General features: G+C 37.8%; 1 protein-coding gene across 5 annotated transcripts in view; it reads left to right on the forward strand.

Moving 5' to 3' along the window:
- Window positions 1–20174, forward strand: part of RBM33 (RNA binding motif protein 33) — a 105335-nt gene that overhangs the window by 21305 nt on the left and 63856 nt on the right. For 4 of the 5 annotated variants that reach the window (XM_074899916.1, XM_074899917.1, XM_074899921.1 and 1 more), the window contains exons 7-9: window positions 5654–5825; window positions 12901–13109; window positions 14889–15219. In XM_074899916.1, the coding sequence (XP_074756017.1) occupies window positions 5654–5825; window positions 12901–13109; window positions 14889–15219 (712 nt within the window). The remainder of the gene's footprint in view (window positions 1–5653; window positions 5826–12900; window positions 13110–14888; window positions 15220–20174) is intronic. The other variant, XM_074899919.1, reaches the window with a different exon arrangement.

Genomic DNA, 20174 nt, shown 5'->3' on the forward strand with positions numbered 1-20174 from the left:
CAGATAGATAGATCCCTTCTTCCCGTTGGGATGAAAATCGTAAAGGAAGAGCTCAAAATGTCCATAGTTAATCTTAGCTTCAACATTAGAAACTTTGGGGGCCCTTCTGAGTAGCAGAATGATAGTAATACTGCATGCTGTCTGTTAAATATCTATTAGATATGGTGCCTCACTTTCCAGATGGGTTATTTGCTTCTGTTGGGAGTATAGATACTGTTCTCGGTTATCCTTTGAGGAGGAATGTGAGCACGGAAGGTTCTGTATGATAGAAAGGCAAAGGTCAGGTTGGTGATTGTTTTGAAAGAAGTTGTGTTGAGATTTAACTTTCTGTGAAGTGTATGTTAATTCTTCAATAAGAGAAAAGGATGAGTTCCTTCATTTGCAAAAAGAAAACTTACTCCAAAACCTGTGAAAGATATGTGCACTGGTTATAGCCTGAAACAGTGGTATCATACCTGTTAATAATTTGCAGCAAGTTTTTGATCTGGGATTTTTTTCCTTTCCCCACCAGGAATCTGATTTAATATTACTTTTATTCCAGTTCTTAATTAAATGGGATTGAATGGATTACCTGCTGAGAAGTGTAGTCAGAGTGTGTTTCCTCTTTGGACCTTTAACTCATCAGGAAATTAATTCCTCAAAGACGCAGCAGTGTTATTCTATGAAGTTCTAACAAATGGGTGTGCTGTGATATTCTAGTTGTATCAGACTTAATACAGTAAAACATTCTTTGGTAGGTGAAGAGATGCATTGAAAAGGGCCACCTGCATTATTCAGTCTTCGCTGTTGCAAGTGAGACATCTTACAGCAAATATACCTTAATGTAGTTAATTTCCTACTTTCTAAGAATTGAATCTACCCTTCCAAAGAGACGTGTTTTTATTCATTCCTGGATTATATACACTTTTCTTCTGGTGTTTTAAAAGCAGACTCATGTATTTGTGCTGTCTGCAGCCACAGTCTGAGTTGATGAAAGCACTGCACATCATCTAAAATTAAGCACATAGTTGGGATTTGCTGTCAAACTTACTGCTTTAAAAAAGAACAGCTTCATTTTTAGAGTATGAACTAGTGAGAATTCTGTAATAATCACATTGTCTAAATTTGTCCAGAATTAAAATCCTTTCATTCAAAAGATAACATTAATGCAAGTTTTTCATTGATTTTGTTAATATTGCTTTTAGAGAATTTGTTCATCATGTAATGTGAATGTTTTGGCCACATCTTTATTCACTTAATCTACATTCTGGCTTTATCCTGATGGCTTGCAGATTGCCACTGATTGCCTTGTTTCCAAAGTAGCACCATCTTTTTATTCCTTTATTTCATATGTAGCTGTTTTACATTTGTCAGTAGGCTTAATTTCACTCTCCAAATGAGAATACCACAAAGGGAGATAAGGTTTGTAGACTGTGCATTTCTGTTTATTACATGGTTTGATGCATGCCTCCAGCTCTGAGTGGTTTTGTTCTTTATTTATGTGTTATGTAACAGCATTCCTCCTTAAATCTTGTAACACTGCTTGTAAACAATGGTGTTTGTTGACATTCTCTTGGAGAAAATGCAACACAAGAATGGAACTGTAATAGATGCAGTACAAATAAATAGCATTATTATTTCCCAACTGAAATTTGGCATCCAAATAACAGAGTGATAAAGTGTTTGGTAGTGTTGTATTTTAATCAATTTCCACATTAAAACTGAATAAAGCATCTTATTATATTGTAAGAAGAAATTTTGTAAACCAAGAGAAAAGCTGACTTGTTGGGGAATTGGAACATGATGAGGGGAAACTGGTGAAAAGGGAAGCGAGACACCTGTTAGGAGTGGCACTCGTGGGGGTGTGAGGAAGAGGCAAGAAAAGTCTGTGTCCTTGGCCAATTTAGGTTCAAGGCATGCTTTTCCACTTGATATTTAATCTGAAACAGTGCTTAGAATTTGGATTTTCAGTAAATAACACTGTTTGTGAAACTTCCTTGAAAAAATGTAGCAATGCTTCAGAAAATATTTGTGCATTCCTAAGGTACAAAGCAAAACGCAGTACCTGGAAGTTTCAGCAGCAAATAGGTGTGGTAAAACTGTCAGTTACATGAATTATCATGACCAGATATTTTTAGATTAATAATATCATTAATTATTTCTGCAAAAATTCATAAAAATGTAACCCCCTGAAATTAGAATAAATTTCTTTTATATTGGAACTAGTACGTGAAGTCTGTGGTGGGGGTTTGTCATTGTATAAATTTAACCCATGTCTTGGGTTGTGCTGATAAGAAATGATGAGGACTTCAATCAAGAAAATACGTAATTAAGAAGTAGTGCTGCATACTGTTTTTCTTTTGATAAAATGCAGACTTGGGAAAAAAAAGGCCAGTGCATCTGTTGAATTGTTCCATCTGTGTTTAGTTAAAACTTACGCATTTTAGTTCTTTTGTTCAAGTTGGAAGCCACTACCTGTCAGCCTGGAGGAAAATGGTGAAGAGCACAAATCAAAATAGCCAAGTTTTAAACATTTAGAAGCTCTTAGGTTTCGTTTTTTTTATTCCCATTTTTCATCTGTGAAGTGGAGGTGCCCTTGGAATAGGTGTAACATCCTCTTATCTCCTCTCTGTTCTTTCTTGATCCCTTAGGATTGAGCAATTGCTGTTGTTTCAGTGCCAGCCTCTGGTAGAAGCCTCCACTGCTTATTTTCTGTCTAGTTAATAAAAGTTCTTTGTTTTACCTTCGTGGTGTTTCATGTGGAAGGAATCTGGTTTAGCCTTTATACCACTTACCTGTTTTGTACATTTTGGCAATCTCTGACCCAGAGCTCTCCAGAACACTTGACAATCCTGTGTTTGGGAGGATACTGTGCTAAGGTCAGCATTTACCATGCTGACTAGTGTTTTCTCCTGCGTTCCTTGGGCTATGTCTGTTATCAGTCCTGCAGCTGCTTGGTAAGCTCTCTGGGGCAGGAGCACTCCTCTCCATAGCAGATCATAACCCAGTGTGGGGAGTTCTGGTCAGTGGCTGGGATTTCTGGCATAATTATTTAATGAAGATGGCAGAAAACTCTGACCTTGTGATAGAAGAAAGGTCATTATTTTTCTTCATAAGGAAGAGTTAGTAAAGCTCTTTGGTAGCTTAGTGTAAGGTCTCATAATAGGAAATGTTAAGCTCCCTTTGAGGAGAGCTGCTAAGAAGCCTTGGCTAGGTAGTCCAGTCAAGTGACCTCAAGTGGCTGTTTCAAGGACTGTTTACGTATATGCAGAGATATTCATGATTAGCAAGTATTAAACAGAATCCTGTAAGTATATATTAATTCTATGTATACACTTGTGTCTCTGCCTGTATAAATGTCTTCTGAAACAGAATCCATTCATATACTGTAATTTTGGCAAAACAACTCATCCTGTTAGGCTGGAAGTTGGAAAAGATGATCTAAAGAAGTCTTGCATGTTACAACTATTGGACAGATTGCGGGGGAAGGGTGTATGCTCCTACACAGCTCAGATAACCTTTCCTGGAGCTATATGTAGAGAACATATGGTTGGTTGTCAGACATGTTTGTGTCTCCATTGCAACTAATATAAATCCCTCAATAATACGTGTAATCAGACTTGGACATGGGTCAGTTAGCATTCCTGAGCACTGCCTTTCTTTAGTGCTGCTTTTTCATTAGCTCCTTTGATTTTTTTCTTTTTTTTTGTCTTTGATATTTAATGCTTGTATGACTGGTGTGTGTTAATAGGTGGCATGAGCATTATACTGATGAATAAAGTGAGTTAGACCCAGAAGACTACAGAATTGGTATAAGTGGCTAAGAATACCATAGGGTTGGTCCAGAAAAGTGAGAAAAGGGTTTTTTATTGTTGCATAGAAAGTAGTTTTGCAGTCTGTTACAACTTGCTTTTTTTTTGAATGGATTTTTTTTCCCCAAGAATGAATGATTATCAAAAGACAACATAGCTTCTACAGGTATTTTTCTGTACCATTTCATTCAAGCATTGCAAAATTTTTCAGGACAGTGCAGATTTCCTTAACCATTCTAGTCCTGATTCTGCGGTATGAGCCACACAGAGCCTTGCATAAGTAAGTTTTGCACTCACAGAGGAGGTTACATGACTGAGACCAGTCTTTGCTGAATTCCAGTGGAGATTTTGAGGGACATGGACATACAGAGTGCATGTGTCTGGGGTTTATGCTCTAAAGTAAAGCAGAAGGCTCAGTGTAGTGAGAGAGCATATATTGCAAAACAGCCACTCTGGTTCTGACTTCCAAATCTGGTCCCTGAAGGGAATAATTTTGAAGACAAACATTAAGACAGTAAAATGGGGTTTATGGTATTTAAAAACAGATTTGATAGAGATAGTGCTACTCCTTTCTCTTTTGGGAGTCCCTGCTTTGAAAATAAAACAGTAACCCTGTCTTTCTCCCTTGTTTTTGTTTTATTATTAAATCACGTTAATGTCTCTTTTCCTTGCTAACATACATCCCTCCTCTGTTCTGTGTGTCTCAACTTCCTGTCCTCAGAGGTGCTTTTTGATTATATGTGGAAATGTTAATCAGACCAGTTGTTCTCAATTCAGGTTTGCTTTTGAGGTTAGGATTTCTTTCAGTCTTGAATGATTTCTTTTTTTTTTTTTTGCCTGCTATCCTGTCTGTTGTTTTTAGCTGCATTTTTTGATCTGATAAAGTTGTTCTGTTTTAAAAAGATAGTTTACAAAAAGCTTTAAGGCTTATATAAAACTTTAGCTATTTTCTTAGCTATATTGTAAAGCATTTTTGTGAGGTCATGAAATTTAGTATTTGAATTTTGTCTGGAATGGATAAAACACATTCTGAGATAAGGAGATGATAAATTGGAAATAGCTTGTGATCAGTAGCCCATTAAAGCCCAGTAACTAAGTGTACAGAACATTTATTCACCAGACCAAAGTTGGAGTAGCTTTGAGCTTGATTTGTTTTTTCCATTCTTTTCCTATTTTTTTTTTTAATTTGAAGGAGAGGGATCCATTTTCTTTTGGGACATTTATACAGATGAAACAGTGTTCTCTGTTATAGGGAGAACTGGAAAGTAAATGAGGACGAAGGAGTAGCGTTGCAATATACAAATTTAGTATATTCAGATTTTATCCAATCCTGTTCTGTAGTCTCTTTGTCAATTGCTGAATTAAAATTGGGAAGTATTCAAGGAGTAGGAAAAAAGTAAAACCAAGTACAGTTATACATACCTAGAGGAATAAAACTGAGATGCAAGGTTATCTGTTAAATTAAAAAAAAAAAAAAGTTTGTATTACTTGAATCTGGCAGTATGACAGGTTTGCATCTTAGTCAGTTCCGTGATTAAAAAAAAGTAGCTACTGATCTAACTGGAGGTTTGTTTTGTTTTGTTTTTTACTGGTGGTTCTAACTGGAGTTGCCATATTCCCTTAAATATTGTAGCAAATGGGTTTTCTCAATGGATTTTATTGTATATTTTATAATTCATATTTTCGTATTTTAAAAATCCAGTAAGCTTTTAAATGTTCACTGAGTTACTTATGAGAACAACGGATAATGCCAGCAAAACTTGCACAAAGGGACCTTTAAAGAAAGCTTTGTCTTTTGATGCTCACTGATGATGAGAAAGTAGGTTTTTCAGTTTGCATGTCCTCTGTATTTTGTGATTCAGGCAGCTATTGAATCTCTGGAACTTCAAGAAGAAGCAAAAGAAGAATCTGATGAAGAGGAGGATGATGATGAAGAGTCTGGACGATTACGTTTCAAAACTGAACGGAAAGAAGGAACGATAATTAGGCTCTCAGATGTGACAAGAGAAAGGAGAAACATTCCAGAAACTTTGGGTGAGGTTTTGTGGCATGAACTATTTTGAAGAGCTATAGTAAAAGAAAGTAAAAGGCTTGCCAAAACTTTTAGGAAAGAGTTTCATGGCAAAAGATCAGAGTCTTCTGACTTAAAATGGCCTACATCCAAGTTGTCCAAAACTATGTATAGTCTGTTGTAGTATATGTAGTGTCTATCTTCTTGGGAATAACGTTTAAGCATACCAGGTTTTGAAAACCAGTGTGGTGTTTGTTCGTTGAGACTTTTCTGGTGTCTATAAAAGCTGTCCTGCTTTCAAGCAGCAGCTCTCTGATCTGTACTTCAGTAAGTATTGTGGTCAAATACATTTTAAAGAATTCCTTCGGACTTCCATCCTTGGAAGATTTTCAGTTGATAACATGAATCTTTTTACTTGTGTTCTGCTGTGAAATACCTGCATGTTTGCTGTTTTTCCCCAGGAGCGTAAGTGTGCTATGAACCTGTTGTGTTCCTACAGTTGGATTGGCATAGAGAAATTGTAACTTGCTGGGTAGTGTGTTAGAAAAATACAGAAACCTCTGTTTTCCGAGTTCAGTTTTTCTAACATGGAACTTTTATACCACCTTCATTCTTTAGGCCTTGTCCAAAAGAGTAAATTTTGTATTTGAGTAGCATAACACAAGTGTGTTTGTTTCTAGGATCACTGCTCCATGTGGCTAATGAATTTGCCACTGCTATTTCAGAAGCAGCAGTAGATTTTCAACCTTCTTGCAGCTGCTTTGTAAATAAAATTACACTGGTTATGGTTATGAGAGTTAACTTCAAGACCCCTCATGTGCCCTAGGTACTCATGTATCTGATACTGGTGGTGTACCTCCCCCACTGGGGATAACTATATTGCCTCTTCATGTTGGCCTTATGCTGGTGGTAATAATAATAAATAGTAGTAATAAAAAAATCAAATTAGAAAGGTGACATTAGGGAGATGGGCAGAAATTAAGTTTTGCTTTCAGAAAGGCGTACCATTCTCATGGTTTTGCTACTGAACCAAAATACCAATTCAAACTATGGAGAAAAAGCCTTGATCTTTTGAAGAGAATCAAGATATGCAAGAGATGAACTGGTAATGAAGGTATATTGTCAGACACTGTTGGCTAATTGTCAGGTACCACCAGAAGATGATGTATATTTTGATGATACTTCAGGTTTTGCCAGACTGCAGGGATGGATTATTCGTGCAGGATTGCTTTAGGAAGGGTGCTGTGCAGCTTGAGCTTGGAAGCTGGGTGCTTCTGCTTGCTTTCTACATGAGTCAGTGTGATTGAGGCAACAGGATTTTGGAATTATGTTCCCAGAGCACATACTTAGATTGCTGGAACTCGTCCTGATGAAATCTTCCTCTTACCTTAAAGGCCTTGCTTTGCAAAGGATGTTAGTTCTTTGGATTTTGCTTGAGTTGCATAGCTTACTAATTCTTTAATTCTGTTGCAAGGAATTTCAGCTTTTACTATGCCTGCAAAAACTGAGAAGCCTTAACTCTATAACAAAGGTGTTGTGGCTAAGAGGACTTGTTCATGACCAGTAAGGACTCAGCTGCAGAGGCTGAACCAGACTTTCACAGTGGTATTCATGTAGGCCATGTCATTCTGTGAGAGGCACATCAGTACGTGATTTTGAATCAAGGTCTTTCTCATATTTGAATCAAGGTTTTTCTAATATGTTGTTTGGTTTTAGCAAGTAGCTCTTCTTACTTGCAATTTCAGGCAAAATTTGTATAGAGGGCCTTTATTCATCATTGTTCTGATAATCAAGAATTGATTCTGATTAGAATAAAACTGAAGGGAACCCTCTAGAGGCACAGTCTGTATGAGCAAGGGACGTTTTAACGGGTGCATTCCAAATGTGTTTACGACCATAAAACCGTGTTTCTACATACCTCATGCAGATCGTATCTTATACAAAGGTGCTGGTGGCTTTACAGAACAGAATATTTTAAAAACAAGAGTGCACTGGAATAGCTAAATCTCTGGACATAATTGCAAAGTAAATGACAATTGCATGCATTTTTGTTTATCTGTGGATTTACTCTATGTAAAGACAAGACCAGACATTGAGGAGAAAACCTGTAGAGGTGCTTGACTGTTAAAGGAACAATGATTTGAATTAGACTTATTTTTCAGTGTAATTTTAAGTGATTTGGGATGTAGCTCTGAGATACAGGGAAAAGGTGATGCAAATACGGATAAATGTATAAACTGAAGAGCTGGTTTTTGAAACTAATTTTTGGCAAAAATAGAGTCTTGCTGTTGTGAAGTGGTTTCTATTTATACTAATTTTTCACGTTGATAAAGAGACCAAATGATTGACCATGTGGTGGAAAGTTAAACAGCAAAAAATACTCGTTTGCATATAAATATATGCTTGGTTTTGAGATTATAGAGCAAATTTTTACAGATGTTACTGGTTTAAAAATGAAACTTCATTGCAGAGCTACATGTCCTTACTTCAAACTCTGAACATAGTTGAGAAAACACTTAAAGAGGAATTAACATTTCAGTTGAAGTTACAAACGTAATTTTCATCCTGTCACATTTTTGTGACCTTTTGTGACAGCTTGTCTCTATTGGAGGAGTGTATTCTTACTTGCTGATTAAAGATGTCATTTGAAACCATTTTATTACCATCGATAGTGAAATTAATCTTGACACTTAGAGACACTAGAAAAATAATTGCTGATTCACTGCATTAACTGTGTGTGTGAGAACTGTACAGTCAAGATGAGAATAAGTGTGTGCTGTTAAAAAATAAGTAAAAATGCAGAGTATTCTCATAAACGTAGGTGAGGTTTCCTCGACATTTCTTTACCCAAAATAATTTAAGTAGTGGTTTTGAAAAGTTTAAAGGAGAGATATTGTAGGACAACTATGCAGTTGATTTTTAGAGATACTGAGTTTGTCATCTTTGAGAAATACATAATTTCTTTCAGTGCATGTAGTTGAAGTCTTCCCAGAGTTGGAATTGTCATGCTCTGGATTTAGTTACTGTGAAGGAATGTGAAGAAGAAAAATGGCTTTGTTTGGCATCACCAAACTATAAAGTATTCCCTCTATACCTATTGCAAAAAAAAAAAACACCCACCAAAACGCAAACCTACACTTAATGCAGAGCCAGTTGCAAAGCGGTAACAAAGGTTATTGGATGTGGTAGTACTTCTTGTTATGTCCTGCTTAGTTGGCTTATGTTCATTCAGATAACTCGTGGCTGAGATTTTGGTCAAGACTAGGAAATTAAAATGAGTGATTTCACTGTTGTCTTGTTGCACTGTATGCAGAAAGACATAGTGTAGTTAGGTTTCAAGTGTGGATGATGGGGAGAAAAAAGTTAAAGGAGAACATTTGCTTGCTCATTTTAGATGCATATTTATGTAAATGTATATGTATATTTTTTTATAGCTGCTCTGGAATGTGATTTATGTTGTAAATCTCTGAATTATCCAGGATAATAGGGATTCTGGGATTCTCAAACGTGGGGATTTGAAATGGCTGTTGGTCTCAGGGAGTGACCCAAGGCAGACATAGCCTTGGAGACCTGCATTCAGTGTTGGTGTAGGCAGGAGCTGGTGGCTGAGTCCTGCAGCAGCCTGCATGCACTGTCCAGGGGGCATGGCAGCATCCAGCCTGGCTCACTGTGCTTTGGTGACAGTGCACACAAACTCTTAGCTAGTGAGAAGCAGTGAGCCTTTTCATGCGAATACCTGGTGGTGCTTTGGAAGAATCTAGTGAGGGAAGGAGGATCTCTTCTTCCTCTGTTTGTCACCTCTTTTCTAGTTAGCAGTCTTATCTTGCTTTCAAGGAAGACGGGGGCTATTTTCCTTGCTCCCCTCCCTGAAAAACTGTCCTGCACAGTCTCCTCTCCTTCATTTCTGTGTGTCTGGCACAATGCTCTCAAATTCAATAAACAGTCCACGTAATAATTGAGCTGACTGTATTTTGCTGTGTGGTGACTGATAGGAATACCTCAAGTGCTTTATATTGCTGAGTTCACTGCATGAGTCTTCCCTTCAGCAGACTGTCTCTAAGGCTCTGAACCTGCTGTTTTGTGTGTAAGCAGAATTCTTTGCAGGTAGGACACTTGCCTGAAGTGGCATGTAGTGGGGGAAGTATGCTTGATGTTAATGTAATGTTACTTTTTGGGTTTTGGGTTTTTTAAATCAAATAGTTATATTGTACTTCTGTGGTCATAGATGTGGCGTGAATGTAATGATGCTTGCTGCAGTGAATTTATGGGGGGAGTTGTTTTGGTTGGGATATTTTTTTGAAGGTCATTGTTACATGTTTTCACTCTTCTGGCTGAAAAACAATGTGGGCTGTGCCTTTAAGGAAGGACTCAGCCCTTAAAGTTGGAGTACCTTTGTGTAAAGTGAGTAGGAAAACAATTTATTAGTTTATTTTAAAGAGAGTGAAAAGTACCTGCACATCGAAGATCATCAGGACTGACTTTGCCCTGGATGCTGTCATCCCTTCCCCATCAGCACGGTCCTCTGAAGTAATTTTGTTTGGAGCAGCCCATTTTTTCTTCTAAAGTTGTTTCTATTCAGTGTCATTTGATACGTGTTCAAGAGGCTGAGAGACTCAGACATGATCTTGCCTTGTAGGAAGTCTAGCTCTATTCCCAGTTTCATTAAGAATTGCTTTCCTCACATGTGACTTCTGATCTGTTTACTAGGAGATAGTTTCTTATCATCCTGAATGAATATCAGTGATAGGTACTTGTTGCAGTGACTGAACTTTGCTTTCCAAACTACCTTGCTAAGTTCAGGGTTGTAGTGTGGAAGATGCAGAAAAATTGTCCTGTCTGTCCTATTTGTGGAAGAAAAAAAAAACCACCAACTTATGGCTAGCAGCATGCCCAGGGTGCCCTGCAGGATTTGGATCTGCTCTGGTTAAAGGGAGGAGAGCTATTGCTTTGCAGTGTAATGGCACCATGTCTTCCCATAAGTACGTGGGAGCTACAGGTTAGTCTTTCCTGCAGACCAGCTAAAAGCCAATGTTCACCCTTTTGCACTTGCAAGCCAGTGAAGAAGCTGAACTTTCTGCAGGTGGGAACAGGAAGGAAGCTCGAAATCAGAGCTCTGTTTTTCCTGTTAAACCAGCTTTTTTTCATCCCTGACAGCTAAGGATGGATAAGGTGGTTTAGTCTCATCTAATGCTTTTGATTGCTTTGGACAAGAGTACATTTGTCTTAATTTCCCTCAGAAATCTATAGTGTACAAATGTAATTCCATACTAAGACTTGAGGGAGTGTGATTCTTTGCTGCTTTCTAAGCATGCCATGAGATTTTCCTGATAAAGCCCGATTGTCTTGGGCTCTGCCATTGTCTCAGAGCAGGTGCTAGGGCAAAGGTAGCATTTCATAAGAGTATCTGGTGTGATTGTAAATTAAGGCTTTATGCCACGTAATTACATTGTCAGAGGGGAGAGAAAAGGAGATAGAGAACGTTGTCTCATCACCAACACCCAGAAATGAATTAGGAAACTATATGGCAGATCTTGGCCTTTCAGGAGTCTGTCATGTTTGCTGTGTTCGTAGACAGCCAGCGAGTTCTGAACTTTTCTTATAAAAGGAAAAAGCCCCTGCTTTCTGGAGGTGCTAAATACCTCCGAGAACTGGGACATGCAAATTTACAGTCTTTGCAGCTCAGTTGTGCAAGTAGTTTTTGTAGCTGGATAAGAACAACTGTCACAGTGGGAATGTGCAATGCTCACCCTTTTCTGCCCTTCTGTCAATCCTCAATTTCAATGACTAATTGAGATTGCTTCTGAAGATGTTTAAGATGGTGGTTTAAGTAGTTTTGGCTGTTAGACTCACAAGAAATTTTAATAGTTTTGTAATATTGCTTAAGTTAAGTATTCTTGATGGAGAATATATAGTGATGTGGCGATGTTACAGTAGTGTCTCAGCTGTTGGACAGAAACTATTTTTATTTTGATCTTCAGATACTGTAGCCACTATGTGTAATACTAGCAAGTAAAATCACTTTGTCCTGAAAAGTGGTTCCTGTCCCAGTTTCCTTTAACATTAAGAGCAAACTTTTTAAAATGGAAAAACTGGAATTTGTGCACTAATTGCTATTTATATGAATTCAAAATTATTTGTCAATTTGATAATTCTTGTAGTTTAATTTTTGCCCTATTAGAGGTAGAAGCCAGTTTTAGAGGTAACAAGGGATCTGACTGGCATGTGGCAAAATCCTTAGCTGGATGTTTGGGTTAAAGTTTATTCCCTTTAAATAAGTGAAACCTGGTGAGTGGCTCTGCTCATACTGTCACAGTGTGTTTCCTGAAGTTGGTTGTAGACTTTCTCTGTATGGCCAATTAATTTGATTATGTGGGCCGGTTACGGCGTGGTTTTCTCTTAATGTTATCAGCATTGTCCCAGGTTTGAAGCAAATTTGGCAGTCTCTGTTGAGTACTGTCTGTTCTCTGGTGTTTACCTGTGATGTGAGTTGGGTGCGTGTTATCAGTGGCCATGTATTTGACCTGAGCTGAGCACAGGTTTTGAACTGTGCACTCTTAAGTGGAATTATCATTTGTAAAGTACACCTGGTTCTTAAACCACATGCAGTTGAATAAATACTAAGTAGTTATATTCTTGAAAAACACTTCAGTGACCAGAAAGCTTTGGAACAGGCCAATGTGCAGATGAGTCTGGCAGATCAAATCTGTTTACAGTAAAGGATATGTTGAGTCTTCCATATAAAGTTTAGTTTACTGGGGGTTTCATTGTGCTGTCTGACATCTCTGCAGATAACACAGATGTGAGAGGAACCACAGCTGCCTCTTGCAGCATAAGGCAAACTTCAGTAGCTTCAAAAGAAACCTGTCCAAACCTTTTGTCCATGTTTGTTTCATTTACCTGCTGCTTTTTTCCTCTGCAACAGACACAAGTATCTGTGTGCTTTTAAAGATGTCTTTAACGAAATGTTAACATGCCACCTAAAGGAGATCAAAGTGCCTGCAAATTTTGTTAGTTGCGTGCTAGCAATGGTTTTGCATGATATTTTCCATCTTTTCAGCACAAAGCTAAAATACTTTTCCCCCATCTCTCTTTTAACAGAACTTTCTGCAGAAGCTAAAGCAGCATTACTTGAATTTGAAGAGAGGGAAAGGCAGCTCAAACAGGGACGGTATGGCTCAAGGAGAGGAGGGAGAAGAGGAGGCTCGATTATGTGCCACGGAATGGGAGAACAAAGGAGAGACAATAATGATAGGGGAAGAATGAAGGATCACAGGCCTGCACTGCTGCCAAACCAGCCATCAACAATGGTACCTCTTAATCCTTAGTATTCTTTGAACATACTTTCAGGAAATTGTGGAGGAATGCATTCTGACCCGAGTCTTTACAAAGGTGGAATATATATTCCAATGTATACTTTTTGCTCTTTCGGAGCACTGTCGGGCAAGATGGGGTTTGCATAACATTACGATTGTGAAAGTATGTGCTTAGTCCTGTTACTGGCCTCAACTTCAAGAATCTCAAGGCCTCCAAGTGAAAAGTGGATTTCGACTCCTACAACGCAATCAGGCTTACCTACTGGTTTGCATAAGGATAGAGGAAAAAGTTAATTCCTCTGAGAGGTCCTCTACATGCAACATGGAAGCATGTTCAGTCCCACATGACTAACAGTAATTTAGCTTAAAAAAATACAGTTCTGTAAAATAATTCCAGTTTTTTGCCAAACTAATTTTTTACTTATAGTTCTAAAAAAATCTGTTTGTATACCTGCTATGATACTATGGAGGCAAATAAAACCCTAGGAAGGTAATTAATGCTAGATAAATTAGTATCTTGGGATTTCAGATTAAATGTAGCTTTGTTACTCTTCCCCCCCCCCCACCCTGTGCTTTGTATCACAAACTAAAAGGTGTTATGTTTTTCCATCCAAAAAACCCCCTAAAACCCAGTGAGTGTGTGGTCAAGAGGTAGCCCACACTTATTTTTGTTAACTGTCATAAAATGTGCTGGAAGCTGAGATTGTAGAACAAAGCCTGTGTATGTCTTTGCAGGACAAGGTCATCTTTATTAAACAAAGGGGATTTTTTCCAACAGCAGTAACTCTAGGTGCTCATCACTAGCAGGAGTCGGTGCATATATCAGCAGTTGAGAGCCCTGCAGTAGAATATTTCGTGCTTTTAAAACAGTGAAGGTGGAATAATTTTCTTCTGTATTGTTGCAGTCTTTGCTATTTATTTTGATCTTAAATGTTGTAAACATTTTTATGTTTATCACAATATCTTCTTGTGCACACTTTGTAGGTGCTTTGCTTTATGTATATGACTGGAAAAATATGTGTCACATCTTTGTTACTAAAAGGTTGCCTGTTTGGGACTCTTCTTTCACTACCATTTGGAAGTTACTGGTCTAGGACTGATAGCTAGTATCAGTGAGTTCAGAAGCAGAAGAATGCCTCTGAAGAGAAACATTATAATATATATTTTTTTTATTATAACTGATTTTGGCCCTCTGAATGTTGAGCAGCAAGACACTTTCTTCTGTGTTACAAAAATACCTTTTGAAAGGTATCTTTAAGTAGTTTTTCCTTGAAGCAGTATGGATAGGTGGGCTACACTGATATCTTAATCTAGCTTAATTTGTATTTAGACTTTGTTGCTACTGCCAGGCCTGTTTTTATTCAGAGAGGCTCTTCTATACATGAGACTGTGGATTTGCGTTGATACTAGTACTCAGATTTCTAGTGAGCATCACATACCTTTTGCAGTTCATGACAATTTCCAGTGACATATGCAGAACCCCAACATATGACAAGACAGTTTCACTGTTAAAAATGAGCAAATGAATGTCTGCATTCCCTGTGTGTTTCCTTGCTCTTTGTTGTCCTCTCCTTCACATGAATGTCTTTGATTGTTCCTTTGCTTTCCTGTGCTGGTGGTTCTTAACAGTCGCGGCTGATGACATGGGAAAGAAGTTTTTCTGTTCATATTTGGCTTTAATTGTTCTCCAAAGATGTCTTGGCTTTGTGGTGGTTTATGTCCAGATATGTTAACTTTAAAGCCTATTGACTTTATTCTTTTGTCTGACTTTAGACTCACTCACAGAGGTTAATTCCAACACACCAGCAACCTGTTAGGAGTCTGTTCCAGCAGCACCAACAACAGCAGCAGCAGCAACAACAACAACAACAACAGCAGCAGCAGCAACAACAACAGCAACAACAACAGCAGCAGCAGCAACAGTTACAATCTCTGCTTCCTTTACAGCATCAGCATCATTCTTCTCCTCCTCCAGGGCTACATATGCCCCCTCAGATAGAAACACCTAGAATAATGATGACTCCACCTCCAGTGACACCTCAGCAACCGAAGAACATACACATAAATCCACATTTCAAGGGGACAGTAGTGACACCTGTACAAGGTGAGCTTTCTGAACACCCTTCCAGTCATGGGAGTGTGACTCAACTTACTCTTTGCCAGAGATGCAACAATTTGTTTGTTTATCACTTCATGAAAATGTGCTTCAGGCTGATTTTTTTTTTTTCCCTCGTAAGCTTGAAACAAATGTTTTGCCTGAAGTAAGATATAATGTTGTTGGACTGACCAGCTGAAATAGTAAAGCCTTTTCAACTTCATCATCTTTGTTACTCTGCTCTAATGCCTGCAAAGAGCAGTAAAAATGGAAACAGGAAAGAGAACATACTTTTAAAAAGTAGCAGATGTCAGGTTTCAAAAGTAGGTAAGTACTGCAGTTTATAATTTCCCACATCATTCCAGCTTCAGCCAAGCATTCACAGAATGACCACCCACCTGTTTCAGGGAGCATACACTGAGACACTCCTTGCACTGTAACTGCTATCCTTACTTGACAAGATACATGCCCTCAGTTGTCCTTTCAGTGCCACATTTGTGTTTGTTCAGCCTGCAAGTACATTTTTTCTGTAACTTAACACAAGCACTCTTTGGGCTACACTTTTTAGGGCAGCTCTCAGCAGAGCTGTTAACGTTACTACTTATTTAGGAAGTGTGTAAGCCCTAAGAGGATAAAAAAGACACTTACATAGCTCTGACTTGTGATTCTGTTGGGACTAGACAAAATGAATACATATATATTTATATATATTTACCATTAGGTTTTCTGTATTTTTCCCCCTTCAAATCGACAGAACTCCAAGCCAGTGCTATCTTTACTTCATTTATTTGACCAATGGGAAGTAGGAATTTGGCAGGGTAGGATATTGCCAGTTGATAGAGATCTATTAGGCCTCTCACAGATGGCTTCACAGTAGCTGCATTGTAGAGATTATTTTGCTTTTTCCTGTCTAATAAAATCAGTGCTTCCCACTAAATTATGCATTGCGACAGATTATCTGGAAGCAGTCCAAAAGGTCCTTTAGTCTTGGATTTATGCCTTCTGTGCGTTTTCCTAACATTTCCAAAGCAACAGTTATTGTTTTGTGAAAAGCAGAAATTGGTTTTAGACTATTCTAGATGCCTGTGCTCTCTCACTGTGAAACAGTCATCAGATCTTCTGTATCTAGGTGAACAAGTGTCCTCCTAATGCCAGCAATGGCTACGGAGGATTTTCACTTCATTTGCCTAGCATCAAAAATTCACCACCTTATCTTCTTTCTTCTGCCTGAGGTTTTTTCCATGTTTTTTTCCATGTTTTTTTCCATGTTATCAGGTGGCTTCAGGCTTGTCTCAGCCTTACTACTGCATTTGTGTCACCATGGGTATTCCAGGAGCTTTGCTGTATCTTGAGTATAGTCTTTTTTTCTGTCTTTACTTGCATATCCTCATTTGAACAAAACTCTGTACCTCCTGAATGTTAGACTTCAATCCAGTATTGAAGATCTCCTTTTTTTGTTGTTGTTCTTATATCCTATACCTGCTGACTTTGTGTTCATGTTAATTTCTTGACTGTTAAAAGTTTAGTCATCTTCTCAGAATGAGCAGCCCTGAGAGGATTAGTGATCCATTTTTGAATGGTGTAAGACCTGTATTTCAGTGAGGAAAACCTTTTCTATGTGTATTGATGGCAGCTGGTTCGTATGAAATACTTCTGTGCCATCCATTTTACTGCAGGAATCCTTGGCAGGACTACTGAGTATTTCTGCTAATAGAAGTGTACTACAGCATACTATTAAATGCAATCTTTCAAATCGCTACAATTTTAATCTTCTTGATCAGAGAGCATGTATAGGAAGCTGAGTCTTCTGCAGTGGCTGAGAGCAGTGGCCATCTCAGTCTTTTAGTCTGCAGCAGTACGATTATATTACATGAAAGCAGACGTTTACACACCTAAGGAAAATGTGTGGGAAATCAGTATTCCTCAGGGAAGATGAGCATAATTCTAAAATCTTCAATGGTATTTGCGTATTAAGATGAATTTTTAAGCGGTTACTGCAGGCAAAGTGTAGACAGAAATTCTTGTGTAGGGAGAGCTGTTCTAAACTTCCTCATAAAAAGGCCCCCTCACTTTAATCCATCTGCTTGAGGCCCCAGTAGGCAGAGACTGGTAGTTGATGACAGGATTTATTTCAGGGTAACAGGAAGTATGAAAGATCAGATTGACTTCATGTTCTTGATGATTTCCTGTCCCTTCTTGGCTGAATATATTTCCAGATGTATAGGGCTTTTACACATTAGCGAATTCAGTCAGATAGGTGCAAAGTTTATTTGGATTCTGTTGTTGAAAATGTGATGCCTGGAAGCTAAAAATGCCATGTCTGGAAGTGCGTGATATGCACACTTAGGTTCTGGTAATTTTAATGGTGTCCTGTCATGTTTTAGTGTAGACTGGCATTTTTTCCTCTCTAATTTTATGGCAGGATTAAGCTCACATTCTTCTAATTGTCAGCACCAGGGATACTTTTTCAAACTGCAAATCACAGAAATACAGTTTTTCAACATTTTTGGTTTGAGTTAGTCTTGAAATGCATCGAGTATATCAGTATTTTCTAAAATAGACTTAAACCTCCTGTAAATTGTTACGAAATTTTCATGTGAATAAAGTTGGATGTATAAGAGCTCTAATAGCCAACTCCTTTAGTTTAAAAGTGAGTTGAAGCACTCTTGAAGAATCCTGTCATTGACTTATTACTGTGATGTCTCAGAGGTCGATCTTTTACAATGGCCACCATCTCCCTGCCCAGTCTTGAATCTTGGTTCAAAAAAATAATTACGTTCAAGTAGGCCTTGTTTCAAGCAAATTTCTACTATTTTTAGTCTTTGAAGCTTGATAAATGATTAAGAAGGACTTAGTCTATCAAAACCCCTAAAATGGTTATGTGAGCCTCGGTGCATACTTGCGCCAGATACCGTTCAGTTGTGCCTTTCATGGCATTTGAATCCCATGTCGTTTAGTTCCTGTCATATAACTATTTATATATATAAATAAATATAAAAAACTTTAGTTGTCATATAACTTTTTGTTATGTTCTATTCTGTAAAGTAATTCTGAGTATAAGTAGTAATTTGGGGCTGAATGCATGCCCAAATTTGAGTATGATCAATTTAGAAATTCTGGAGGACTGCACATAGATGTACTATGAAATACTAATTCAAGCTGTGATAATAGGTATTGAGTTTTTTTTCCCCTTCATGTTTACACCACAAATAACTGTTTCAATGATACTGTGGTGCTGCCAAAATTGGCATGAACTAAAGAGCAGTTTATGGCAGCTTGGTATATTAGTATGCCATTTACCTTTTAAAAACTGTTTGGTGCCTTGGGAAAAATTAGATTATACTCTCCTAAATAATCAATATGGGAATTCTTCATCTTTTCAGGTATAGCATTGGAATTTACAGCCAAAAGCAATTTACTCTTCTTAAAATACTGTCTAACAATATGCTGTGTATTATTTTTGAAACATACTTTTCAAATCTATGGAAGACTTGGCATCAGGAAAATAAATATTGATTTGAGACTTCTTTCCTACTTCAGCAAGTGTCCAGTGATTGAAAGGGCACAGTTTGAACTACTGTCTGTCATGAATATTAAATTCATTTGCTTAAAATATATAAATACATATCTTTATATGCTACTGCCAGAGGCAGGATACTGAAATAGACATGAGTGCCCTGTTCAGTTGACATTTCTCTACATTTCCCACCTTACACAATTTTTCTCAGTGCCTCTCTGACCTGTAATACCTGAGCTATTTTAGTCCTAGGTCTGTCAAGAGTACCCTGTCAATTTTTTCCAGGTGGCCATGGCTGGCTGATATCAACAGATGTTCATTAGAAGCCAAGATGAGACTAATTCAACTAATTTTTTTCATGTAACCTGATAGGAAGTTTGCACTCAGTCCCTTGGTACTGAAAGACTGGTGCAATTAGTTTACCCCATCAATCCCTGAACTAGTAAACCACATGTACTTACAAAATTGGACAGAAGCCACACGTGGACATGAACTAAAAATAACCACTAATGCATTAGTTCTTGTGCCTCAGTTACCAAGGAAAAAGGGATTTTTGAGACATTACCAAACTCTTGCACTCGGAAATGCACCCAACTTCTCCCTTAAATTAGCTGAATTTCTCCCGATCTTTTCTGCTCTGAAGTGTAATACAGTAGTTGTGTACAAAGTTGATGTTTAACCGTGTGTGGGAAATGTTTTGTTGTCAGTTTCAAAGTGCTAAAAACAAACTGAAGAAAACTAACCTTGTTTAGTAAATTTAGTAAATTAGCAAACACACATTCAGCGGTGTTTGAAATGCTTTATTTAGCTTCTCTAGGCCTTTAATATTGCAACATTTGTATTTTTAACCACTTAGATGACTGAGAGGAAGTAAAAAGTGCACAGAAAAATGGGAAGTATGTCACACTTTGTACTGGGGATTCAGATATAGACTCAATCCCTAAGGTGATTTATCTGTAGATGCTTTATGCATTATGCCATAATACTAAGTTAATGTTTTGTGAAATGTTTTGGGTTTTTTTGTGATAAGTCTTGAGATGCAGTTGTATGGACAAGTCATCCATGTTAATCCCTCTGAAATACTGATGTTGGAGGTTATTTTTCAGGAAGGGGGGTCTCTTGATTCTTCTTGGTGTCTCTTTATGAAATAGTCTTTCATCTGAGATCAACAGTTCTGTGATTACACAAACTGATCACAGTTGCATACAGCATTATGGTGCAAGGCCAGGTTAAGTAGTTTTTGCTTGCTGTTAATTGCCACTGCCTACCTCATTTTACCCTCCTATGAACAGTTATTTATACCAGATAGTCTCTCTTGCCCATGCTTATTGTGGGAGGTTGGTGGTGAGGCTGGGAGATACCTAGGAAATCTTGAGGGGCATGAAGTTGAGAAGGCAAATTAATCATGTATCCTTCTGTTTGAAACGTGAAATTATCGTTACAGTCT

This window comes from Athene noctua, chromosome 2 (assembly GCF_965140245.1).
Source record: "Athene noctua chromosome 2, bAthNoc1.hap1.1, whole genome shotgun sequence".
Taxonomy (NCBI): Eukaryota; Metazoa; Chordata; class Aves; order Strigiformes; family Strigidae; genus Athene; species Athene noctua.